Source organism: Patiria miniata, unplaced genomic scaffold (assembly GCF_015706575.1).
Source record: "Patiria miniata isolate m_02_andy unplaced genomic scaffold, ASM1570657v1 HiC_scaffold_9, whole genome shotgun sequence".
Taxonomy (NCBI): Eukaryota; Metazoa; Echinodermata; class Asteroidea; order Valvatida; family Asterinidae; genus Patiria; species Patiria miniata.
The window spans coordinates 24,013,284-24,037,741 of record NW_024037076.1 but is presented as its reverse complement, the minus strand read 5'-3'; the positions used below and the strand labels follow the sequence as shown (position 1 = coordinate 24,037,741).

Genomic DNA, 24,458 nt, shown 5'->3' with positions numbered 1-24,458 from the left:
TTGCATTTGGTTTTGTTTATAGTTTTGTAGCTTTAGTTTTTTTTAGACCCCGTAAGTGTGTTGTGATAAATGTCAGTCTCTTGTTAACACCTAACCATTTTTATATCTTCACAAATATAAGTAGAGGGTGAGATTTTAAGTGCTACACATCAGAACTGCTAACTTGCCTTATACATCTTAAAATTCAGCCAAATGTTGCTAAGATGTTTGTTTTGTTTATTTCACTGAACATGCACAGGTGAAAACCTGTAGAAACGAAGTAATAAATGTTATTCTTACTAACCGTAAGTTAACTAAAATAATTGAACATTTCAGAAAAAAAAATGGTTCTGTAGTTGCAGTGCAATATGATGTACATGTACAACATAGTTTTTAGTTTTGGGTTAGTTATGAAATTCCTTTCTTAATTTTAGTACAACTTTGCAGTTTCAACATTCTAAAAAGAGTTTTGCAGTCCACAAATTCCTTTCATTTGCTTGAAACTGCACAAACCAGCCTTTTGAACAAATACACTCACCTTGGATTTGCTAAATTTTAATAGCAGAAAAAAACATTAAGAAGGGAAAGTCTGTGGAATATTTGTGATAAAAATTACAAATGTCTGTCCTTTATATACATGTAGATTGATGTATTTGAGTTTGCAAATAATACAATATTGATTCTCTGTTTTTGTTTTAAATAAAAGTAGTTTCTTAAAAAGAAATATCTATAGCCTTCACTCATCTTTGAACAAAAGTCTTTCTATCAAGTACTAATTGTTTAGAGGATCTTTGCCAAATGACCTTTCGAGTTTTGTCTTGTATTGTAATTCCCTCTGTACAGAACTTGGTGTTTTCTAATAATAACACAAGTATATACTGACACAAAAGAATATCGTCTCAGTTTGTTGGTTTTTGTTGTTTTGAAGCAATCACCCCCCCCCCAAGAAAAAAACAAGAAAAGATTGATTACTAAAAAAACTCACTTTAATAATAATGATGCGAGTCAATGTAATGCTGGCAAATAATGAAGTTTTAGTCAGATATCTTGATACTCGGACCAATTTTTCTGACCCCAAATCCACAGTGTGACAAATTTTTAAATGGTTGGGGAAGAGTGCAGTCTTCCCCCCCCCCCCCACCCTGAGGCCCCTCCCACCCTGAGGCCCCTCCCACCCTCATGTCCCCCTACTTAGAATAGACCTTATGCCTTAAAAGGCATCTTTTCTGTTTTAATTTAGTAACAATGCATGTACAAAAGGTTCACTCATCCTAGCAAAACAAATGCATTGCCCTCTAAAATGGCTGCTAATGTGCTATGCATAAGGTCTATTTGAGGAAAGCAAAAAACGATGGGCCTAAGTCCCTCCAGAAAATGAGAACACCTTCAGTGCCATGGTGCATCCCCCCCCCCCCCCCCCTCTTTGCAACTGCGAATTGGACCCAAGTTATTGGGAAAGTGCCACTTTCATACTGATCCAGGAGGCTAACACAACATCCCCCCCCCCCTCAAAGCAAACAAACAAACAAAAACATTTTTCTTCCTTGAACCAGCCCCCATTTCTGCCACAAAAAAAAAAATGATGGCAGCCCCACCCACTACTTGGTGTTAGGTCGTACACCCTGCCGTGTATATGTAGAAGTGAATGTATTACGTGTAAGGTAACCGACTGTGATATACTGGCGTGCGAATTTTATGTTGATGAAGTGAAAATCTGTTTCGTTCTTTCTGTCTCGTTTCCAACATGATTAAATTGTGATAATTTCATCACCGTAGCCACGGGCTAGTATTTATTTTCAAGAAATCAATATGAACATCTTTCCAAGGACAATAACTGGTGCTTTACATAGCCAAAATAAGAATGCGTGTGACTGGTGAGTGTTTTTAGTTTCGTTTCTTTCGTTAATTTCGTGGACAGGTTGGGGGCAACTGGGGCACTGACTAAATGTGTAAGTCGGGCGGCGATTGCAGAAGGATCTGGGCACCAGACACACATAAATATGGTTTCTTTAAATTTTGTTCGGGCAAAGGGGGATGGCAAAAGTGTTGTCTTGTTTGGTACAACTATAGAATGCAGGGCCACTTTACTCTACATCCGCGCCTCCGTACGGCTGCGTGGAGGCGTGGAACCGCAGTCGACCTACCTCCGAAAATCGATCGTGGAGTCGTGGAGCCGCAGAGAATTGCGCCCTCTATCGGTGCGTGTCTCTGCGACTCCGCGACTCCGCGACTCCGCGCCTCCGCCACCAGTGTATAGTGCTAGTGCCCCGCGTCACGCAGAGAATTGCGCCCTCTATCGGTGCGTGTCTCTGCGACTCCGCGACTCCGCGCCTCCGCCACCAGTGTATAGTGCCCCGCGATTCTGCGACTCCAAGACTCCGCGCCTCCGCCGCTCCAGACAGTGCCCCGTCGCCCTCCTCCCTTCCTAATTGGCCCGCCCATTTAAAGCGATTCTGCGACTCCAAGACTCCGCGCCTCCGCCGCTCCAGACAGTGCCCCGTCGCCCTCCTCCCTTCCTAATTGGCCCGCCCATTTAAAGCGATTCTGCGACTCCAAGACTCCGCGCCTCCGCCGCTCCAGACAGTGCCCTGTCGCCCTCCTCCCTTCCTAATTGGCCCGCCCATTTAAAATGGATATGGATGCTTCGTTCTCAAAAAAATTCCGCCGAGAATTGCGCCCTCTATCGGCGCGAGTCTCTGCGACTCCGCGACTCCGCGCCTCCGCCACTAGCCACTCCAGTGCCCCGCGTCTCCGCGATTCTGCGACTCCAAGACTCCGCGCCTCCGCCGCTCCAGACAGTGCCCCCAAAACATTTACAAGCACGCCCTCCCTTCCGATCCTTCATGAGAAGCTTAAAAGACAAGTGCAGTGCATTCCTTCGCTGTACTTAGCACTTTTTTGCAGGTTTGCATATCTATTACTCCTATTCCATCCACGCCTCCAGGCAAAATAAAAAACCTTGCTTCGGCGTGGCCCTGCATTCTATAGTTGCTCCTCTTGTTTTCTTTCATACTTTACAGTGTTATAGAGCAAGGAACAGATTTTTTTCTGTTCCTTGCTCTATGGACCATATCGGCGATCTAAGTGTAGGGCCCCCGTTTTGTTTTGATCAAATTAGATTTAGAGTCAAAAATGTCTTTTAAAAAAAGTTTTATTGCTCAAAAATCACCTTTACAATCAAAAGCAGACATTTCTCAATTCTAATGGCACGCGTTTTGCAATTTTGAACAGTTGACTTGGGGTAGAAGTCACGATTTTCCTGCGCGGTTTGTGCCTTGCCATTCAGTGTGGCGTGCATGCTCACGGAACATCGCGCGGTGATCGCCATCTTTATTTTCGGGTCGCGTGTTGTCGCCGCGCTGTCATCATTTTACCCCAAAATTTCCCTTAAAAAATCAAAACCCTGCCCTCTATCTATGACATACCTGTTTATTGAGAATGTCGCCATTTTGTTCCCTTACATGTATAGTACTAGAACCGGGCCCTACACTACCATGACTACACGATCTCCATAATAATTAATATCTCTTCACGTGTTTACTCCTTCCAATTTCACATAACAAAAAGTTGCCTCTTTCTCTTTTATCTTCTATTTTCAGGGGTTGGCAGTCATTGGTTGCGTATGGCTGTCACACGTCTGTGGTAGTGATTGACACTAAAGCTGTACAGGTGAGTACAACAAAAAATATGTGCTTTGCAACAGCAGATTAAACCCAAATCGCATGTGACGTTTGTGTTGTAAGTAACTGGTTCTCAATTTGCTCAACAACACGTGAATTTCTTAAGAAATATTTTCTTATAAAAAAAAATGTACATGTATACAGCCTAAGGTTTCGATACCAGAAGAATCTCTGTCAAAGGCAACATTTTCTTCTCACCACCTTCAAGGAAATGGTCCCAGTCTGCCCCACCAAAAAAATTGTTCTCATACTTGTTTCAATAATCTTGGATTTTTTTATTGCTTTTTGTAGGCTGGAAGAGAGAGAAAAGATAGACCCCAAAACTGCCCAGATAAATATAACCTAGCACAATCAATGTTGATGTGTCAAATGCACCTTCATTAGAAAAATTGTCATCACAGATATTTGTAACGTCCGATATTCAACCATTATTTCACCCTCTTGCTAGACACCATTTTTCTTTGTGACTTAAAACTCGTAGGTCATCCAGACACTTGAGAAGCACAAGAGTAACGTTGTGAAGGTGAAATGGGCGCGGGAGAACTACCACCACACCATCGACGCTCCGTACACGCTGAGGCTTGCCTCGGCCGATGCAGGAGGTCAGATCATTGTCTGGGATGTCAAGGATGCCTCGGAGAGGGCCAGCTTCAGCGAAGGAAGCAAACCGGTCTTAGGTATCGTCAGCTAATTTTTATTAACCCTAACCGAACACAACCCATCAAACTTCAACAGCAGGTTTGTGTTTAAATCTGTTGGGATAGGTACAGTACCCCTAAACAGATGGTCTTTTACACTGGGGTTGGCATACCTCCAGAAACTAAGTCCAACAGTGTGTGTGTACAATTTCCCATGTGGGTGTTGGAATTTGCCTGAATGGGTACGGTTCCTAGTAAATTACGCTGGGGGGTTAGGGTTAACTTTAAAAAATATTGAGGTCAGGACATTAATACAACATGGTTTGTCGGGAAGTAGTGGGAGACTACTCGTCCTGAGGTTTTGGGTGATGTGAGTACCTCCCTGTGTGAAGGGGATGCAGTCTATCAAAATCAGCCAACACCATTGGTTCCCATTTCTTTTCTGAAATCACCCATGTTGTATTTGTTTTATTACATCTGGTATATGTTAACCCTAACCGTCCTCAATCCTCCAGAATCTCCAAATGGTTTTGGAGGATGTTGGAGGATTGAGGCTGTTTGACAAAAATATGTCGGTCGATTTGGGAGGATGCATTGTGTCGAGTTTGAAGGTTGTGTCCTGCAGAGTTGATGTTCAGCCATACATTATTGAGCCCTGCATTATGCCCAATATCATCCGCACTGCTTCTGAATGTCATCGGCGCTGCCTCAACCCATTAACAGCGACTGTTGAAGGATTTTGAAGAATTTAGGCAACGGTCACCCCTCCACTAAACACATTCAAGATATTACGGATGATTTTGGAGGATTGAGGCTGAATCCAATTGTAACATGGTGGCAATTGGAGGATTTTGCAGGATTGAGGATGGTTCCTAGCCAAAAGGGCCTAGGGGGTTAGGGTTAAGCTTCATAATCAAAATGAAACAAATTCTGTGGGTAATCCCTTGTCCAGGATGCGTATAATAATTTGTCTGTCATGATGGTATTTTAGTATGGTACCACAAGCAAGCTGACTTGTGATCACCACCGTTGCACAGTTGAGAGTCCAGGAGATATTCTTTAAGTACTACTTCCCTGGTACAACATGACAACCAACTGGTTTGGCATTAGTATGTGCCTCAGGCATGCGGCGTAGATCCTTGTTTTTCTGTGAGGCATTTGAACATCAATCGATGAAAGAATAGTTGTAATAATCAATGTTACTTGTCGTACGTGTCTAATACATGACTTTCTCAACATTTGTCATCAGATTTGGAGTGGTTATCAACCCAGGATGCTTCACATGATCTCCTGGTCGCCCTGCATCCTCCCTACTCCATCGTGCTGTGGAACGCTGACACCGGCATCAAGTTGTGGAAGAAGACGTTTACTGATAACATCATCTCCATGACCTTTGACCCATTTGACTCTTCAAACCTTGCCTGTAAGAAACCCATTTCTGGCAGAAATTTATAATGAGTCAAATACTCCCAAAGCTTACTGAAAAGTTCGTAATTCATAAATCTGAAATTTGCAATATTTTTACGTAGGAGCTGTCGTATAACCTGGTGCCAATTTCATTACACTACGTTTAATGACGGGAAGCATAAAACTTCTGATAGCAGAAAAAGTTATCCTAACCCTAAGCCTAATTCACTACATATAAGTGCTAACACTTGGCTACTCATGCAGATTTCTATTGTTGCATCAAATTGTTTAGTAAATTCGGCAATACATACATGCGCTTGTTGTAGTTCATGTGAAATTTACAAGGCTTGTTTTTGAAGAAAATTGTTTCTTTAACAGTGCCATAAAATTGGGCGATAGTCATCATTTGAAAAGGGGAGAGAAAACTTGAGAATCTGCAATACCTTTTATCTGATCATTTTCTTCAGTGTTGGGCAATGATTGCATCCTATTCCTCAATGACTTCAGCATCAATAAATCACCGTCTAGCAACGGCCGTAAGTTCTACATCACCACGCCGGGTACCAGTGGTCCCAGTCCCTCAACGAGCAGCACTAACCTATCAGGCGGGGCAGACAAGAAGATTGGTCACCGGTTTAGGAGGGTTCGTCTCTTGGTTGGAGACAACAAACCCAGGTATTCATTTCTGAGCAAATTCAGTCTTGGCACCTAAGTCTTAAGACCAAAGTGACTTGAAACGAGACCAGATTGACTTGAGACTTGACCAGAGTGACTTGAGACTTGACCAGAGTGACTTGAAACTTGACCAGAGTGACTTCAGACTTGACCAGAGTGACTTGAGACTTGACCAGAGTGACTTGAGACTTGACCAGAATGACTTGAGTCTTGACCAGAGTGACTTGAGACTTGACCAGAGTGACTTGAGACTTGACCAGAGTGACTTGAGACTTGACCAGAGTGACTTGAGACTTGACCAGAGTGACTTGTATTGTTCTCTCAATAAAATGATTCCCTGATGATGTCTTACACGTTCTAGAAGCTCTCAGTTAGGCGTGGAGGACACAGACAGCATCACTCTCAACGAATGTCTCCAGATGACCTATCTCCAGTCACGGAGGCAACATCTCCTCCTTGTCTACCCTCGAGAGATTCTCATCCTAGACCTAGACATCTATCAGACGGTGGGGATGATCCCCATGGAACGTAGCGGCAGCCCCTTCCAACAGGTCTACCCCTGCAAGTGAGTCATTTGTCTGGATGACAGAATGTCATTTCTTAGACCTAGAGATCTATTAGATAATCTGGATGATCCCCACAGAACGTAGTGGCAACCCTTTCCAAGAGGTCTGTCTACTTTTGCCTGAGTATTATGAGATATCCAACATTTTGTAGACATAGTAAGGACAAAGATTAAGTGGTGTCCTTGAGACATCTATCAGACCATTGTGTATCTATCATATCTGTGTCTATATACAAAAAAAAATCACCTGAAAATTGTGGAGAAACACATAAATCATCAAAGACATTTGTTTTGTTTTCAAATCAGGCAACGTGATGTTCTACTTTGTCTTCATGAGAACGGGAGCATAAGTGTCAGAGTGCGTCGCCGTCCGCGGTCTACTAGCCCCAGCGCGGCAACGCCTGTCGATCAAATCGGTAACTTTGTGGGACTAACAGGTACTAAAACACTGACCTGATTTCTAAAACTAACCCCATGAATTCAGATACATCTGTGTTGAGGTGGATACACCAAAAGTATGCTTTTAGACATGTTTTCTATTTTATTTGGTCGGCAACAGCAAATAGTAAAGGCCCCTCACAATATAAGCTTTTTAAATGCGTATGTAGTTAATTTTTTCCAAAAGTAAGGCTTTTGCTTCAAATGCTTTTACTCTTAAACTTGAAAACATCAAAGTTCCATTTCACATTAAATTGTTACTTTTGTGTGTGACATTTTCATGAGGCTCAATGCAATAAAGTTTGAAGGAATCTCTCACGCATTTTTAAAAATTTAATTTGTAATACTGCAATTTCTGTAATTCCCACTCAATAGGTGGTGACTCCCTCCTCTCTCACGACCCTCACGACGTCATCTACGACCTCCGCTGTCAGTCAGACCCTCTACGGGTCACCAAACACATGCGAGCGTTCGGCCTGGCGTGCTGCATGTCCACCGAGCGTCAGATGGGTCTCCTCATGAGCGATGGTCGACTCTTGGTCTGGTCCCTCATGACGGTCAATCATGTCCCGACTAGCACCACCAATGTCCACACCCAGATGGTCCTGTCGCCGCTTTACTCCCCCGGGGTCGTGCCTGGGGTCACCAACAGCGACTTTGAGTTTCTCCCGCCGCTGTCCAATACAGGCCGACAGGTCTTGCCACACCCAAAGGTTAGTATCGGGGTATTTGTCAGGGTGTGTATTTGGGTTTTTGTCTGATGGATATTTGCAAATCAATCACACGTCATCTTTGTAATATGGCTGAGAATGAAGGTGCTAGTAATAGTTGAATTGGAGTGTTTATCCGTCATTAATAAATTAAAAAATTACTTATTTTACAAAGAGTTAAGCTAGACGCATGACCACTGATCTTTTCCAAGTAGTTTCTAGCATCCAAATTGGGTATTTCTTTTAGGAATTATACAACCAAGTTGCATGTAATGTATAACAGTTAGAATAATATTCAGACTGGTTCCCTTCTCCTTACAGTCTATAATACATTGAAGGGATTTGGAACTAGTCTTTCTTAACTCACTTCAAAATGCTGAACTTCAAAGTACTCGGCAAAGTTCAGCGCTATAGGCATTAATATCCATACTTGATATTTTCATTTACAGATGTCATTGGGTGATTTGATCTGCCAGACAGACATTACTGGAGACTCTAATGGATCCCAACCGCAGCAGGGTCGCGGTGTCATACTCAAGTTTGTCTTGACTGGCCTGAGTTGTGGTGTAGCATCGGTGCCGACCGTCATTCGTATGTGCCCGCCGGTGACGACGAGGAACATACATAAATACAAGCCACTTGTTGCGCTAGGTGAGATAGACAGGTTCTGTGCTGATCCCAGAGGGCCAGGCTAGGGTCTTCTTTGTACTTATATCACTCGTTGACTGACTGACTGACTGACTGACTTACAACTTAGACTGGGACCAGCGTTGCAAGGTTTTTTGATGTAGGATCCTACACAACATGTGCATTAGTCTGGCGCCGCTTGTTTCATGTACTTTCATGATACATCTATAGGCAGTAAGTCAGGTGTTTATACTTTAATCGCTACAGTTTATTTCACAAACTTTTGAGCAATTCTGAATCAGTTGAATAGATTTTCGTGCACTCTGGGACCAGCTTCACTGGACTTGCCTTGTCTTGTATAACTTATAAAGAACGTGTGTAGTACTACCAACTGGTCCATCGTCTGGCTCTGCTTGCCTGTGATTTGGATGTTCTCTGGGCTGCATAGGTCTGGTGTGTTACCCTAGATCTATGCTGATATAGTTTGGCATTTCCACCAATCAAAGGCTTTGTCTCTTTATGTACATGTAACCATTGTTTGTGAGCGTGTTGTACCTGGTGTTAGATTGCTATGCCTGCAAATGTTTTGGTTATAACCTAAATTCCTTTTTTTATGCCCCGTGGCGAAGCCGAAGGGGCATACTGTTTCCGCCTTGTCCTTCCGTGGGTGGGTGTGTGGGTGGGTGGGTGGGTGGGTGTGGGTGTGGGTGGGTGTGTGTGTCCGGACAAATCTTGTCAGCGCGATAACTTGAGAAATACTTTACATATGAACTTCAAATTTGGTTTGTCGATTGTCCTTGGCAATCTTAAGAAGCCTTTTGCATTTGGGGCCAAAAAGTCAAGGGTCAAGGTCACAGTGGCAAAAACAAAAGAAATTTTGTCAGCGTGATAACTTGAGATATACTTTACATATGAACTTCAAATTTGGTTTGTGGATTGTCCTTGGCAATCCTAAGGAGCCTATCGCATTGGGGGTCGAAAGGTCAAGGGTCAAGGTCACAGTGGCTAAAACAATAGAAATCTTGTATTTATTCTGAGATCATAGGGATTAGGGATTAATTCATATAAAACCTACAGAAGACACTAATGCTGTCAATGAAGGTTCCATTCGACCAAGGTACATGTAAGTTGATGTTAGAGTGGTGTTATGTCATGGAAACAGTCACGGTTGTGGGGCATTTGTGTTTGTAAACACACCTGACTTGTTTTTACGGCTTTAACAAAGTGTCCTGCTGTTTTCATGTTTCAGGATCTTCCACTGGTCTTGTCCAGGTGTATAATCTGACGACAGGGTCTCTTTGGAGGGAATATAACATCCACACTTCCTGTATAAGGTTTGACAACTGTTCTTTATTTATTTATTTTTTGGAGAAAAAAATAATGAACATAAAAATGTAATTAAATTTTCCTGCATTAACAGCAAAGTTCATTTCAATTAATTACTGAACATTCTCAAAATAACATTAATGATGAGTGAAAGAATATATTGATGAGTTTGAGCAAAAATAATTTTGAAAACTCTTAATGACAACTTTTTTCCTATACAGAGGTATTGAGTGGGTTGGCCTGAGCAGTTTCCTGTCCTACAGCTATCACAACCCGCCAAGCAATGGTCTGGTCCGCAATGAGCTATTGCTTCTTGATCTTCTGACGGGCCGTACCACTCCATTGCGGGGGCACAAGGGGGATGAGGCCCCAATTGAGTGTATCAAAGTGTCACACTTAAAGTGAGCACACATTTTTAGATTAATTTTTTATTTAAAAACCTCTTTTTATTTATCAATGAAGGAATTTGATACTGTTTTATTGTAAGGAGTTTCATGGGTTGATCTGGTTTCCAAAAAAATATTTTATGCATTCAAGTGAAACTGCAAAAGAACTTATAGTTTTTAACTAATAAAGAATGAATCTTACAATTTTTAGGTCAATTTGTCCATTGTTATATTTCCCTTTTTCCAGATTGTATATGGAGAGGTGTTTCAGTATTTCTTTTAGTATGTAATTTTTTCTTTGTAATTTTTGACTGAGGAATGTATGTGGAAAACAACTGTTATTAAAATCTCTTTTAATGATATTTTTGTTTGTTTTGATTTCAGGCAATACTTCATCGTGATGTTAAAGGAGAAGCCCTTTGAGATTTGGGATTTGAAGAACCGTACAATCCTGAGAGAGATGCCGGCCAGTTTCCCTGTCGTCACGGCACTGGTGAGATATTCCTCCAAAGAACTTCGGCTGTCTGTTTGTCTCGTTATGGCCAACCCTGTCAGATGCAAAAATGAGAGCTAGTCCCATTGGAAAATGCCACGGTTGTATCCTGCTGCAGTTGGCAACCTCAGACTCTGAGGCAGTTAGGCTTTGAGCTTTTTGGCCTGATGGATCTTGCTACACATGGCAGGCTTGTCATTTAGACAAGTGTTGCATGTGGCTGTGTTCAGGGTTTTCAGCCAAAATGCCCTCTAGGGATTAGGGTTAATTAGGTTTTCTTTGCCTGGGCACAGGACCTCAACATTTTGGGACTGTTAATCTATTCTATATTCTTATTAACTTTAGCCGGAGTTTTTGTGTCTTGGAGATCTAAGACATCAGCAATAGTATTCAGGAGGTTCTCCAGTCACAAGAGCAGCCTTTTGAATATTTCTCACAAGCTTTCGGTGTTTATATTCGTTGCATTGTCGATGGGTAAAATCCAGAAGAAGGACTCTTATGCTTTTTTGTTTTGCAGGAATGGTCTCCAACCCATCACAAGAAGCGATCTGCCGTCTCGATCCAGGAGACTGTTGGTAGCTCCTCCTTGCTGGATGCAACAGGAAGCACCCATCACATCTTAGGTAATCAGAGATTATCATACGCTGATATACTTCAGTTAGACAAGCCTTTCCTGCCCCTAAGTCTGTCTTTAGAATCGCCCGATCCCCGTTTTTTTATTCTAGATTGAAAAATTGTGAAAATGCTTGGTTTGCTGCATTGCAAGCTCCAAAGGAATTCAGATCCAACCACAGAGGTTGGGAGTTACTTCATATGTTCATTGATGGGCCCTCTCTTCTAAGCATAGGTTTGTAAAAATTTGCTAAGAAATGTGACATTTGCTCTGCTGCAGAAACCTGAAGTAAGCTGTTTTACCAGGCGGACAACATGTCTTTAGTTTAAGCTGGTTTACAGAATACTTGCTGATGATGGATTGTCATTTCTCGTGCCTTTCCATTTGTGATTTTGAGATGAGAACTGATGATGTTATTGTCTCAGCATCTCGGTCCAAATTTTAAACATACTTAAACTGGACTCTGGTAATCTGTCGGCATTCAGAGCAGGAGATTCATTAGGCTCAGCTGCAATTCCCATTCCATTCATGCTCCAAAACATGATTTTTTTCCCATCTAGATGGCAGTGGTGACAGCAAGTTGTCGCAGACCTCGGCCACCAGAGAACACTTCTTCTTTGCCGAGAGCAACCGCATGCTGCATCACTTCTGGGTAGAAGGCAGCGTGGTCAAGGAAGGATCACGTCTACCATCAGATAGCGGTCTGGGGTCTATCACCTGCATGACCTGGAAGGGAGAGACGTTGGTTATGGGAGACGCTGACGGGATGCTAGGGGTGTGGGATCTCAAGGCTAGGGTGTCGAGGTAAGAGAGAGACGTCAGTTATGGGAGATGCTGACGGAATGTAAGGGGTGCGAGATCGCAAGGCTAGGGTGTATAGATAAGGGGGGGGATGCTGGTTATGGGAGATGCTGACAGGATGCTAGGGGTGTGGGATCTCAAGGCTGGGGTGTCAAGGTAAGGGAGATATCCTGGTTATGGGAGATGCTGACGGGATGCTAGGGGTGTGGGATCTCAAGGCTAGGGTGTCAAGGTAAGGGAGAGACGTCGGTTATGGGAGATGCTGATGGGATGCTAGGGATGTGGGTTCTCGAGGCTGTTGACTGTTTCACTTTTGATTTTGTACAGAAACTATCCAACGCATCGGTCCTCCATTAAGAAAGTCAAGTTTGCTCCAGGCAAGGGGAATCTCAAGATCTTGTGTCTGTGGAGCGAAGGCCTGGACATATGGGATATCAAGGAGGTAATCCTGATTCAACTTTTGCAAGTCCTGACGTCTTGACTTTGAAAAGTTTATATATTTTTTTTAAATTGCTGCTATCCATTCATGTGCTGCACACTTTTTATGTCATCAAGTTAGTTTATGATAAATTTACATACAACCTCAACAAATTTTGCAGGTTGCCCCTATTTTTTTCAGGATTTTCTTTTTACTTTTTATAATTTTCCCATCTTCAGGTTAGAGGCACCAGTTCCATGAAGGTGACCAAGGAACAGACTAAGCTGATTGATGCTGACTGGGCGGCCTCTGATAAGCCAATCATTGTCAGTTCCGATGGATGCATACGAGTCTACGACATCAAGCTCAAGACGACATGCTCTCCCATGGACTATGCAGAATTTGCTGGTAAACTGATTTGACCTTTTTATCCAAGACTTGGAAATGGTAATAGATGATTGAATTTTGAAAGTTGTAAATCTTCTTTTTGAAATCTGCTGTTTTGTATTGCTCCTAGTCATACGCTGGTCAAAATGGGATGTCAGGTTGGCGTAGCGGTTTTTTCCTCGCCTTCAACTGCTGTGACCTGGGTGCGATTCCTGCCCTGGCCACATGTGGATTGGGTTTTCAGTTTTCCTCAGAATATTCTTCTGGGATTTTCCTCCCACATCTAAAACTGTAATTTCTTCACATTGTCTTCTCTTTACTGGGACCCATGGGAGATCAGTGGATTCCACTGAATGAGCTACCCAGTTAAAACAAGAATTAATTAAATTTAAAAAAATATAACTGTCATCACACGACTTCTTGGTCCTGGTTCCCTGCTTTGCTGTAATAATGAAGTGCGTAACTATTGGTAACCAGTGAAGCAACTAACCTTGGAATGCTGGTCCTGAATTGTTGACAAAAATATTTTAACCACTATGGACCATTACGGATTCCAGCAAAGATAGGCGAACTGGGCTTTACTATAGTCCTTGCTCGGACTTTGCTCCTAGTTTTATTGCCTTTTATTTGTGAGGGTTGATAGTCACCATTTTTATTCCTGTTCAGATCCAGTGTTCTGCCCCTACTTACTGTCCCCCAAGGCAGCCCTAGCTATGAAGTACACCATGCAGCATCAGCCGTGGAATGATGAGTACACGCTACAACTCAGCAAGGAATAGTAAGTAACTCTGTCATCAAAGACCAGCAACCAAACAAAACAAGCGATTTACAATATGGACATGCTTTGGCGACCAAAGTTTCTCCGAGACAAGCCCAATAGGCAGGAATACATGAGATGTTTAAGGAAGGACTTATTTCAATGGAGAGTTAAAGAAAGAAAAGGTCTTTGTCTTCGGAAAAGAACTGAGCAAATTTGTGCCAAAAGATGTCTTGGCTTGAAGATCTGGCAAAATAAGCTGTGAATGTATTTGATTTGGCAATGGTGGAGGCAAGCACATGTTCATTAAGCACATCATGCAAATATGTCAGTTTGTTTTGGGAATTGGTTCTAACACAATGCACTTGACTCCGGCTTTGTTGAAAAAATTGTCATGTCTTTTTGGCCATAGTTGAAAGAAACTATTAGCACCGGTGTTACTTGTATTACATTGTATTTATTCACTGGAGAGTCCTTTAAATCATAGAGTGCTGGGGCAGTTTTGGGTGGTGCAGGGAGTAACAGGCAGGGTGGTTTGGCTAGGTACATGGGAAAATAAAGGAATGCATTTTGCGGTTTGCCTCATGGATTTTTGATTGTCAAACAAACAAGTTGAATAGTTTTGGTTGACGCTTCAGCTGTTTGATCATTTTTTTCTTCAGAATTTTGAAATACTAATGATGTTTCCCAACACAGTTTCTCATTTCGTGATGTGCTCTTAATGATTTTTAAAAAGGGCCTTCATATTTTTTGTCTATCTATTGAACAATGTCAAATGCTTATGTCTGCTTCTTCTGATGTCAGAATCGTCGTCATGTTTTCTAGTGTCCTTGACCTTTCTCTTAGCAGCAGTCGAGTCCAATCCGCCCTCCCCAGTGAGGACAAGCCACGCCCCCAGTAAGAGCCATGAGAGATTCGTTTCTGTCAACTCCCTCCGATGTGTTCTATATTAACCGGCACTTTCCTCTGTTCTTGCCGTGTCTTACTGAGTTTAAAGTGTCTTGCATATGTTTGTGTTTTGTTTTGAGTTGTTTTTGTAATTGGTGCAATTTACCATCATCATCATCCTGCTTTGTAGTCTTAACCCCATCTTCTGGTAGAACCTTTTGACAATTTGATCCCAACTCTTTCTTCCTCAAAAAACTAAAACTTCCCTAAAAAAAAATTGCCTTTTCATTTCAGGGCTTTCCCTTTGCAGAGCAGTGATGTCGGTTTGTGTTCATTTGAGCTGTCACACAGTGCAAGTGTACACTCAAAAGTGGGGAACATTTGTACGACGAACTAGAATATTTAAAAGGGAAGACTAAAAACTGAAACTCTTTTTTAGTGAACTTTGCAAAATATAGAACCATTATGGAGAAAATGAAGGAACATTGAACAATATAGGACAGTTGAGAAATAAATACAATATTAGATTTCCTTTTTGAAAATTCCTTCTTGTACACTCTGAAACTGCACATGTAACATTTGGGTGTTTTTGCAAAGAGATATGAAGTTGGCAATTTATAAAGTGATATGATGTTTGACATCTGCTACCCAATTAATTAATCTTTTTCCCAGGTCTATATTACTTCAGTTCACCAATTTGAAAAACAACTTATGGCGACTTTGAAATTGTTAACACCCAGAAAAATTGCTGTTTTTCATTTTTTTTTTCTCAAGAATCACAGACCTGGAAGTTGATACAAATAACCAACTGTATTCCCATCTCTTTTCCCTTGGTCTCTTCATTCCCCACCCCTTCTTGTCCTTTCCTCTCACCCCCACCCCCACCCCCACGGGCAGTTTCCATGACCTTGCTTGGCTGGCAAATCCATCCGCCTCGTCCCCTGCTGTCTCAGCTGACGATGATAGCGTGGTCGATAGCTCATTTGATTGCGAGGCAGAAGACGAACCTGAACGTTGGTAAATGCGCTGCATGATGCATCGTCAGCCAATTTGGTGCCCCCTTATTGCTCGCTCGGTGTCTGCATGAAATACCGCCCTCATTGTTCGCTTCATGCACAGTCGGAATGTCAATTTGTCCTCCCCCACCCCATGTGTATGAAAATACTCATTGATATAAAAATTGGCAAAAGATGAAATGTAACGAATCACCACTATCACAAGTTTGAAAAAAAATTGCGCAAACTCAAAACTGCATTAGATTTTGAATTTACCAAAGTGTATTTTGTTAACATGGTTAAGGTCATAACATACCTGGCAGTTCACTGTGCGGTTCATAAAATGTGTCAAAAAAATGTGAGTTCAAAAAATTAAGGAAGTCAAATAGCTTACATAAAAAAATGCACTATTTTAGTGTAGAATAAATAGACTAGCACTTCACCTCACATCACCACCTGCAAACATTTTCTTTCACGCAAGTTGTCATAGTTACATTGCATCTGTTAATCATGTAAATTGTTAATTCCTGTATGTAACTTTTCCACTTTCCTCTTTTTTTTTTAACAGAAGTGAAAAGAATAAACTAACCATCTAATTTACCCAATTTTGGTTACATAATGCATTAACCTTTTTTAATTAATTAATTGTTTTTCAACTGTTGAAGTCTAACAATAGAGGGCGCTCTTTAGCCATTAGTACGCACAATACAATAGCTGTCTTCTGATAGTTATAAAGTTTCCATGGTTGTAGATGATGTGTATGATAGCTATAATGTGAAACGTGATCTTTCCTGTTCCTTTGAAATGCGCCCTCTATTGTTACGATTTGACACTTTTAAAAAGTATTTTATACTGACTTCCTTTGCATACGTTTGTAAGTTTACAGCCCTTTCCAATCCATGTACTAATTTGAAATGTTCTGTTGAAGTTGCAAGTCATCTTGCATCTTGATTCGTCATTTTTTTAATAAAATATTCCTTTGTTCCCACTACTAACAACGATCATTCCAACTGTGTTTCAGACAGAAATGCCCTATAGAAAGATTTGCCAATTACATGTTTATTCTTGCCAAGAAATAAAGTGAGGTATATTTTCTTTTCTGAATGATTAGCCAAGACATTTTTCGTGTTCTGGCACCAATTTTCTTATATCTTTTCAGATTTGGCAATTTCTGAAACATTGTGGAATGATCCATTCAAATGTTGACTGTTAATTTTACTTTGTTTAGAAGTGAATTGTATATGCCTGTATGCATGCTTTGCCATTTTGCTTTAAAGTTACCAAGACTTCAGATGTGGTGTACAACTTTGCTGAGTTTTGTGTTATACTTGTAATGAGAACTATATTTTGAAAAAAAAATGAATTTCTATTTCAATTAATAAGTTTGGGGATGGATCTGTTCACATTCATTTTGTTTTGATTTTCAACACATAACATGAAAAGACAAAATTCAATTTCCATCGTCTTTTATGGGTATATTGGAAAGCATTCATGATATTGACAAGTTTATTTTGTCCATAAATGTGATCGTATTAATGTGCAGAAATGTTTAAATCCAAACATTTTTATTTACAGTGAAACTCCCGAGGATGAAAATTTCATCAGGGCCGTCAATGACCAGTTTGACATCATGCCCCAGAAGATCAAGAATTACCTCCCTATTTGCCCCTATGGTACGGCCCAGCGCTGCCTGCTTGCTGCACAGCTCTTTGGGGATGAGGCAGAGACCACTTTCTGGACGGTGGCGTTGCAGTATCTCAAGGCCGAGAAGGCGAGGGTGAATTGCCCGGTCCACGTGGTAAGAGTTCAAATAACCATGAAATCATTTTGGGAAATCTTTTTGACTGTATGGTCTAAATTATTTCAGGTCCAGGCTACTTAACTTTTTTAGTCTTGTCGGTACATTATTTTTCGAATTTTTTTTTATGGCCGAGATCTTTTTTCTCTTCTTTTGTCTCAGTCCACACCAGACAATCCAGGCGCGGGGTACCACTCAGACCCCTTCCAAGGTGAAGTACCCGGTGCCCTGCCTTCTAGTAACAACAGGTCGCTATTGATGGACACCAGGGAAGAGGAAGTGGTAACCAGTTGTTCCTGCATCAAGGATCCATTGCTGGATACCTGCTATGATATCCTGTGTGACAGCAAGTCATATCAGGTAGGTCAAAGGTCGTCATGTTAAGTAGGTCAAAGGTCAAGCATTGGGGTCACTGAACTCTGAAACAACATGTATTCAAGGAAAGACAACAGAGGCATTACTGTTCATTTGCATATTGGTGGCAATTTCTTTCGTAATAATTTAAGCTGAAACTGAATTGTCCCTTTTTTTGCAGAAATATCAACTTGAGCGTTTGAGCCTCCATGACAGTAAGCGATCGACCCATGAACAGACCATGAAGTGTGCAGAAAACCTTATACTGATGGGACAGGTAACGACAGAAAGCCTAGAAAACCATGCCACTTGTGGTTATTTCTTTGATTGTAGTCAATTTTGCCAGTTACCTGTTTCTTTTCTGAAGTTTTATTTTAGCAATATCTAAAAAAAAAAGAACTTAATATCCACGACTCTCTAGATCATGTACTAGAAACTGTCCTGGAAAACAATCACACTTTCTTGGGGTATCTTTCTTAATTCTGCAAAGTCTTCCGAAATTTCCTGTTGAATTTTTAAAGGATTTGAAAAGGTTAAAAATTATAATCTTGACCATACAATAGTTGGATTTTTGGACTGGCACAGATCAAGAAGGCTCATCAATATTTTATCTTGTCATTTCTTGACAGTTTGACCGAGCAGTGCAGCTGTATCTGGAGACAGAAGCTGAGAATGAGAGTTACTATCTGGACTCCATCTTGGCATGTCTGGTTGCCACGGTGAAGTTAACTGGGGCATCACAAAGCACCATTAAACTGGTCGCTACAAGTCTCATTGCTAACAACAAACTCTCAGGTAATACAAAATTAAACAAAATTTGTTGATACTCTGTGACATATTTTTAAAGGTTATAATGTAAACTAAGTGGTGTATATTGGATGGCATGGTTGACTATTGCGTAAAGCGCTCGCCTCTTATCAATGTGGCACGGTTCCATTCCCGGCTCGGACCATATGTGAGTAGAGTTGATTCTCTCCTGTGCCACGAGGGTTTTTCTCTGGGCTCTCCGGTTTTCCTCCCTCTGCAAACATCAACACTTTCGATCTCTGGCTGTGCCCCACGGTCAGACATGGGTCGTTTGGCTGGCTGCCCAAGGCGCCTGTACATGCCAGCGGCTCGACCACGTTGTAGCCGCATCCTTCGCAATTCAGCTTCTTAGCTGCGAGTAAGGATGATTGGCCTCCCAAATTATTATCATAAGTGCAGTGTATGCTTTTTAATCACCTATCAAAATTTTTAACTTCGAAAATTTGCCTCTTCACTTTGCCTCATGTAATATGTTGAGGTTATGAATTGTGTCCATGAAATGCCCTCTCTCAAAATGTCCCCCTGTTCAAATGGTTTGTTCTCTATTATTCATATGGATTTGATTGTACGCTTGGCCGTTCCATTTGATCACAGAGGGGGTTCAGCTTCTGTGTCTGATCAACAAGGGAATTGATGCGTGTCGTTATCTGATCACCTATCGAGAGTGGAACCAGGCTGTCTGGCTGGCTAAGGTAGTTGTCACAGGGAAGACTTTGATATGACTTGATTTAAAGATATAGTCCATCATTTGTAATTTGTGCATTTTGTTCGTTTGAAGCAACAAAAGTGTTCAAAATCTAATGAAGGATACTGAACAACTAACCTAATGAAGTTTCAGCTCAGCTTCAGCTGTATATTCCGAGAAAAACAGCATTCTAGGATCTCAATTTCAAACCAAAAGTTGCTGAATCACGTTTTGAATTGATCTGAATTGCAGCTATATGCGATGTCGCGCACTGATCCGACGAATTATAGCAACCGCGCGCGCCTGTGCGTCGTGCCAATGCTTGCGCGCGCTGCGCCGAATAACAAAACGAACTACTAATTTAAATTTTCCTACGGTGCGTCTTAAGACGCACCGTTGGAAAGGCCTTCTTTCGTTGATTACTTCAAAATGATAGCTTGCCAGAAAGATTAATTTCACAGGGAGTTTAGTCCACTTACTATCTTTCAACCAAGTATGTTTTTCAACAATAATACGCCAGTTACTTTTTCGGATGGCTGCAAATGATGGACTGTAGCTTTAAAAGAGTAGCTTTTGTTTAGCTCAGACTAGTAACCTTTCCGAGTGAGCCACATTCATGCAAGATCTCAACTGCTTCTGGAAACCCAGTGAATTGCTCTTAGTACTTGGAACAATGTGAGCTCATGTTCCACGTGTTCGATTACTTTCCCACGCTTACTCGTGTATGAGCGACTACGTTTGATTTACCTGTCACGTGACTTCTCGCGCTTACTCGAGCCTGGTCCAAGTAACCGACTCGCCGAGCCGGTTACTTGCGTAAGTATCCCACAATACAATGCGAAAACCATGACAGCTAAGTCTAACGCTGCGGCGCCGGGATTCACAAGTGTCTCAGCTTCACTTCACACCAGTACTAGACGACGGGAGGAAAGTCAAGTTAATTTTAAACATACCCGGCATTTCTTGTTCACTTTTGGAAGAGCTCGTACAGTGGCCACCATGGCTCGCTGTCGACGGTCCGAATCATAGGGCATTTAATCGGCACATGGCAACTTGACCGGTCCGGTTGCTATGACTTGACCTCAAGTAACCCAAGATCGTTTGTTTATTGCTACAGATTGCACATGTGCATCTATACCCAAGAGGAAAGTACGGGTATTAAGCATGAGGGAAGTAATCGAACACACTGGTTAAGTAATAATATTCAGTGTGGATGCTACAGGATTTGAGGTAGTTGGCATGAAACGTAAAAATCCTGATTGATGTCAAACTCCTTGACCAATGTTTCATTTATTGTTACGATTTGTCCTGATTTATATCAAATTCCTTGACCAATGTTTTATTTATTGTTATGATTTGTCTTGCAGGCTACCCTACCCTTTTCAGAGTACTGCACCGTATTACGTCGCTACGTTGACTATCTCTGCTCACCGACCGTCAACCAGAAAACCAAAGCCATCCTAGTCCTGCTGTCTATGGGTCAATTCCAACAGGTCCTTGAGGTCCTAATGAGGTCAGTATTATGTTAATCGGAATAGTCAGTACCGAGCACACACAAAAACCAAGGGGTTGGTACAGGCTGATATTTAAAGCTCTCTGATTGGACAGTTTGTAAGGAATGATTACGTGGTAAGGTCAGAAGAACATGTTGTGATTGGCTTGTCAAGCTGGTACTAATTTAATGAATATTCAGTGCCTCAGGTTGGGTCACCCACAATGCTTTGCTTTTCCTGCAGATAATTCTTTGACAATTATTCAGCCTGTACAAGCTTACACAGCCATGCATGTCTTTATCCTGCAAAAAGTCTGATCACTTGGGAAAAGGTCTTAAAATCTTTCAAATTTACTTTTCTTGGTTTGTATTCTATTTTGTATCCTGCCCTGAGTTTACATGTTTTTTAATATTTGCATTCCCAGCATGCATTACTATGACCGTGCCGGCATGTTTGCTGAGGCCTGTATGGAGTTTGACGTCTTGCCAGATACAGAAGAGATAAATATCCTTTGAAAGATTTAAGGACTGAAGAAAAAATTCAAAACATGTACTCTGTGTACCCAAGTGCTGATGGGCCAGGCACAACATTTGCAAGAGACACATTATCTGATCCTTGTAGTTTTGTTCTTGTATGTTGGGTCATCATTTCTTGCCGGTCTCGGAAAGCCAGCCTATGTCCTCTGTGTACCTATCTCACTTACTGACTGCCACATGTCGTAGTAAGTAAGTCAAGTCTGTCACGAGCCAATGTGGCCCATGAGGCTGGCGTTTATCTCCGGTTTCAGTAGCATGAAACAACTGAGAATATTTCTTCTCCCCCTGGATGGGATGCTAGTCCATCGCTGGTTACTCCCAAGCTAATGCCGGTACCCATTTATACTCCTGGGTGGAGAGAGGCAAGTGTGGATGAAGCAGCTTGCCCAAGGACACAACATATGACCAGCAGCTGGATTCAAACCCCTGACCCACTGATCATAAGTCACAAACCCTAACCACTATGCCTCACTCCCCACACTCACCAGGCAGTGCTATCGTATAGGATTACCCCATAACACTAACAAATAGGCTAAATCCGGCCGTTATGGAGACCAGATGCACAAAAAGACTTCCACTATTCTAATCAATGAATTGAATATTCTGAATCGTTTGAATCTTGTGCACTCTGGGACCAGCATTACTAAACTTGCCTTCGCTTGTTTTTTTTACTTATTATTATCTTTTTATCATAGTTTTTGAGTGCAAAATATGCCATGCTTGTTTCGTATCAAAACTATCAACCTTAACTTTCATTCTTCACGATCCCTTCTTGAGAAGGTGTATTTGGAGTATGCTCGCTACCTCCTGGCGCTAGGCAACCGCAGAGCGTACGGTTACTACTGCAACAAGGCAGCTGAGAAGGGACACAAAGTCAGTCAGGAACTGGAATGGATGGAGGATTAAGGGGTAAACGCAAAGCATTGTCTTATGATTACATTCCTATTTGTTTTTTTGTTTTTCAAGAATTTTCAGTATGAATATTTCTTGAATGATCGGTAGGCATTGAGTTTTTGAAACCCTCAAAAACAATTGCTTCTGACTGATTCGCCCCCACCCACCCACCCCCGTCATCCCCTTGAAAAGTATCTTGAAGACATTTTTTTTTATTGTCTTGAAGTTATCAGAAACAGCTGAAAATATATATACAGTTGAACGCCCCTATAAGGAACATCGCGGGATCCACAGAAAATGTTCGTAATAGTGATCGTTCGGTATAGCGATTTTAAGCTGCCGGTGCTCTGGTACTCACTTTTCAATAAATGGCGCCCTTCATAACTTCACCCTGCATGTCTTGGTAGTTACTGAAAGACATCTTCGAACACGTGCCGACTATTGAATTATGTAATAACACGGCTTTGAGCTAACTACCTATATCGATGGGTGGCTTTCCCCTTCTATGCTTTGGGAAATAATAGCCACTTGTCGCTCTTCTGTCGACGGTTTTCAAGAGCAATGTTCGGTTGGTTTTGTACACAAAAAGCGGGAGCCAAGGATGATGTTCAGTATAGCTGAATGTTTGGTATAGCGCTGTTCAGTATAGTTCGGTATTCCACTGTATATATAAACTTTGTAAGAAAAAATTGGCTTCTATGATGGTATTACTAAGTTATGAACGAACAACTCTAATGAATTACACCAAGATATTTGTATTTTGGCTTGATGGACTTTTACGTGGTGTTCCCAAAGATTTTCCGTATTTTTTTTTTGTCACAAGGGTTCTTGTTCCCAAATATGTTTTACAAATATTCCGCGGTCAGAATTCAGTAGATTTTCGGTTTTTTTCCCTGTTTTTTTTTGGTAAAGGCATGTGTCACATATAATATGTTTTAGGATTCCCTTTGAAGAATTAATCCAATGAATTTTACAAAAATGTATAATTTGCCAAAATAAATATATTATATGTATAACTGTATTGCCACTGTGTGTAGCATTTCATGATTTGGGCGAAATCAATTTGTCATTCAAAATACTTCCTCTTTTTTTGCCCAATCGCTGTAGTAAGTCGAATACACGTATTTATCAAAATGCGTTCATCTCGTTTCAAACCTAAATTCTGAGTTGTTTTGTTGAGAAATCAATATTTTACCCAAAATGAAATAGAATTGGAAGACAATATTCAATGTAAGTTTAACCCCTTGCACATTTTTAAAAATTGAATGAAAATGTTCCAATGTAAGGTTGAGCCCTTGCAATTTATTCAGAATTTGGTTGTAAGGCTTACCCCTCAAATTTTGATAAAAATAACCCCGACATTTTTAATTTTTCCCAAAAATTTTGATCAAAATGCAAGGTTAACCCCTTATATTTTTAATTTCCCCAAAAAATAAAATTTTGCCCAATTTTGATGAAAATGCAAGACTTACCCCTTATATTCTTAATTTCCCCCCAAAAGTCAAATTTTGCCCAATTTTGATGAAAATGCAAGGCTAACCCCTTACATTTTAAATTTCCAAAAAAAGGTCAAAATTTACCCATTTTTTATTAAAATGCAAGGTTAACCCCTTACATGTATATTCTTCAATTTAAAAAAACATCCAAATTTTGCCCATTTTTGAAGAAAATGCAAGGCTAACCCCTTCCATTTTGAATTTTCCCAAAAAGATCAAATTTTGCCCAATTTTGATGAAAATGCAAGGCTAACCCCTTCCATTTTGAATTTTCCCAAAAAGATCAAATTTTGCCCAATTTTGATGGAAATGCAAGGCTTACCCCTTACATTTTGAATTTTCCCGAAAAAATTCAAATTTTGCCCAATTTTGATGAAAATGCAAGGCTAACCCCTTACATTTTGAATTTTCCCAAAAAGATCAAATTTTGCCCAATTTTGATGAAAATGCAAGGCTAACCCCTTCCATTTTGAATTTTCCCAAAAAGATCAAATTTTGCCCAATTTTGATGGAAATGCAAGGCTTACCCCTTACATTTTGAATTTTCCCGAAAAAATTCAAATTTTGCCCAATTTTGATGAAAATGCAAGGCTAACCCCTTACATTTTGAAT

The 24,458-nt window shown here is 41.0% G+C and overlaps 1 protein-coding gene across 5 annotated transcripts; it reads left to right on the top strand.

The window, feature by feature from the left end:
• The first annotated feature begins 1,649 nt into the window (after positions 1 to 1,649).
• On the top strand, positions 1,650 to 22,401 carry LOC119720080 (WD repeat-containing protein 11-like). 5 transcript variants are annotated; one of them, XM_038189604.1, is made up of 26 exons: positions 1,650 to 1,853; positions 3,579 to 3,648; positions 4,141 to 4,336; positions 5,547 to 5,720; positions 6,172 to 6,379; positions 6,741 to 6,944; positions 7,251 to 7,360; positions 7,758 to 8,095; positions 8,542 to 8,743; positions 9,969 to 10,053; positions 10,267 to 10,446; positions 10,816 to 10,924; positions 11,442 to 11,547; positions 12,098 to 12,341; positions 12,666 to 12,780; positions 12,996 to 13,164; positions 13,810 to 13,921; positions 15,686 to 15,805; positions 17,359 to 17,581; positions 17,744 to 17,941; positions 18,117 to 18,212; positions 18,565 to 18,730; positions 19,337 to 19,434; positions 20,795 to 20,940; positions 21,345 to 21,424; positions 22,220 to 22,401. In XM_038189604.1, exons 1-26 carry the CDS (start codon positions 1,789 to 1,791, stop codon positions 22,360 to 22,362), a joined length of 3,957 nt encoding a protein of 1,318 aa, XP_038045532.1. In that variant the 5' UTR covers positions 1,650 to 1,788; the 3' UTR covers positions 22,363 to 22,401. The 5 variants fall into 5 exon arrangements, with proteins under 5 accessions (XP_038045532.1, XP_038045531.1, XP_038045534.1 ...); XM_038189603.1 differs by having other exon boundaries at positions 7,251 to 7,381; XM_038189606.1 differs by lacking the exon at positions 15,686 to 15,805 and adding an exon at positions 14,750 to 14,797 and having other exon boundaries at positions 7,251 to 7,381.
• Positions 22,402 to 24,458: the final 2,057 nt, after the last annotated feature.

What these genes read in the sequence shown, in the direction of transcription:
- LOC119720080 (XM_038189603.1), top strand. Translation starts at nt 1,789, where the DNA reads ATGAACATCTTTCCAAGGACAATAACTGGTGCTTTACATAGCCAAAAT. An exon ending in TGACTCTTCAAACCTTGCCT is followed by an intron (nt 5,721 to 6,171) that starts GTAAGAAACCCA and finishes CATTTTCTTCAG; the next exon opens with TGTTGGGCAATGATTGCATC. An exon ending in AAGCACCCATCACATCTTAG is followed by an intron (nt 11,548 to 12,097) that starts GTAATCAGAGAT and finishes TTTCCCATCTAG; the next exon opens with ATGGCAGTGGTGACAGCAAG.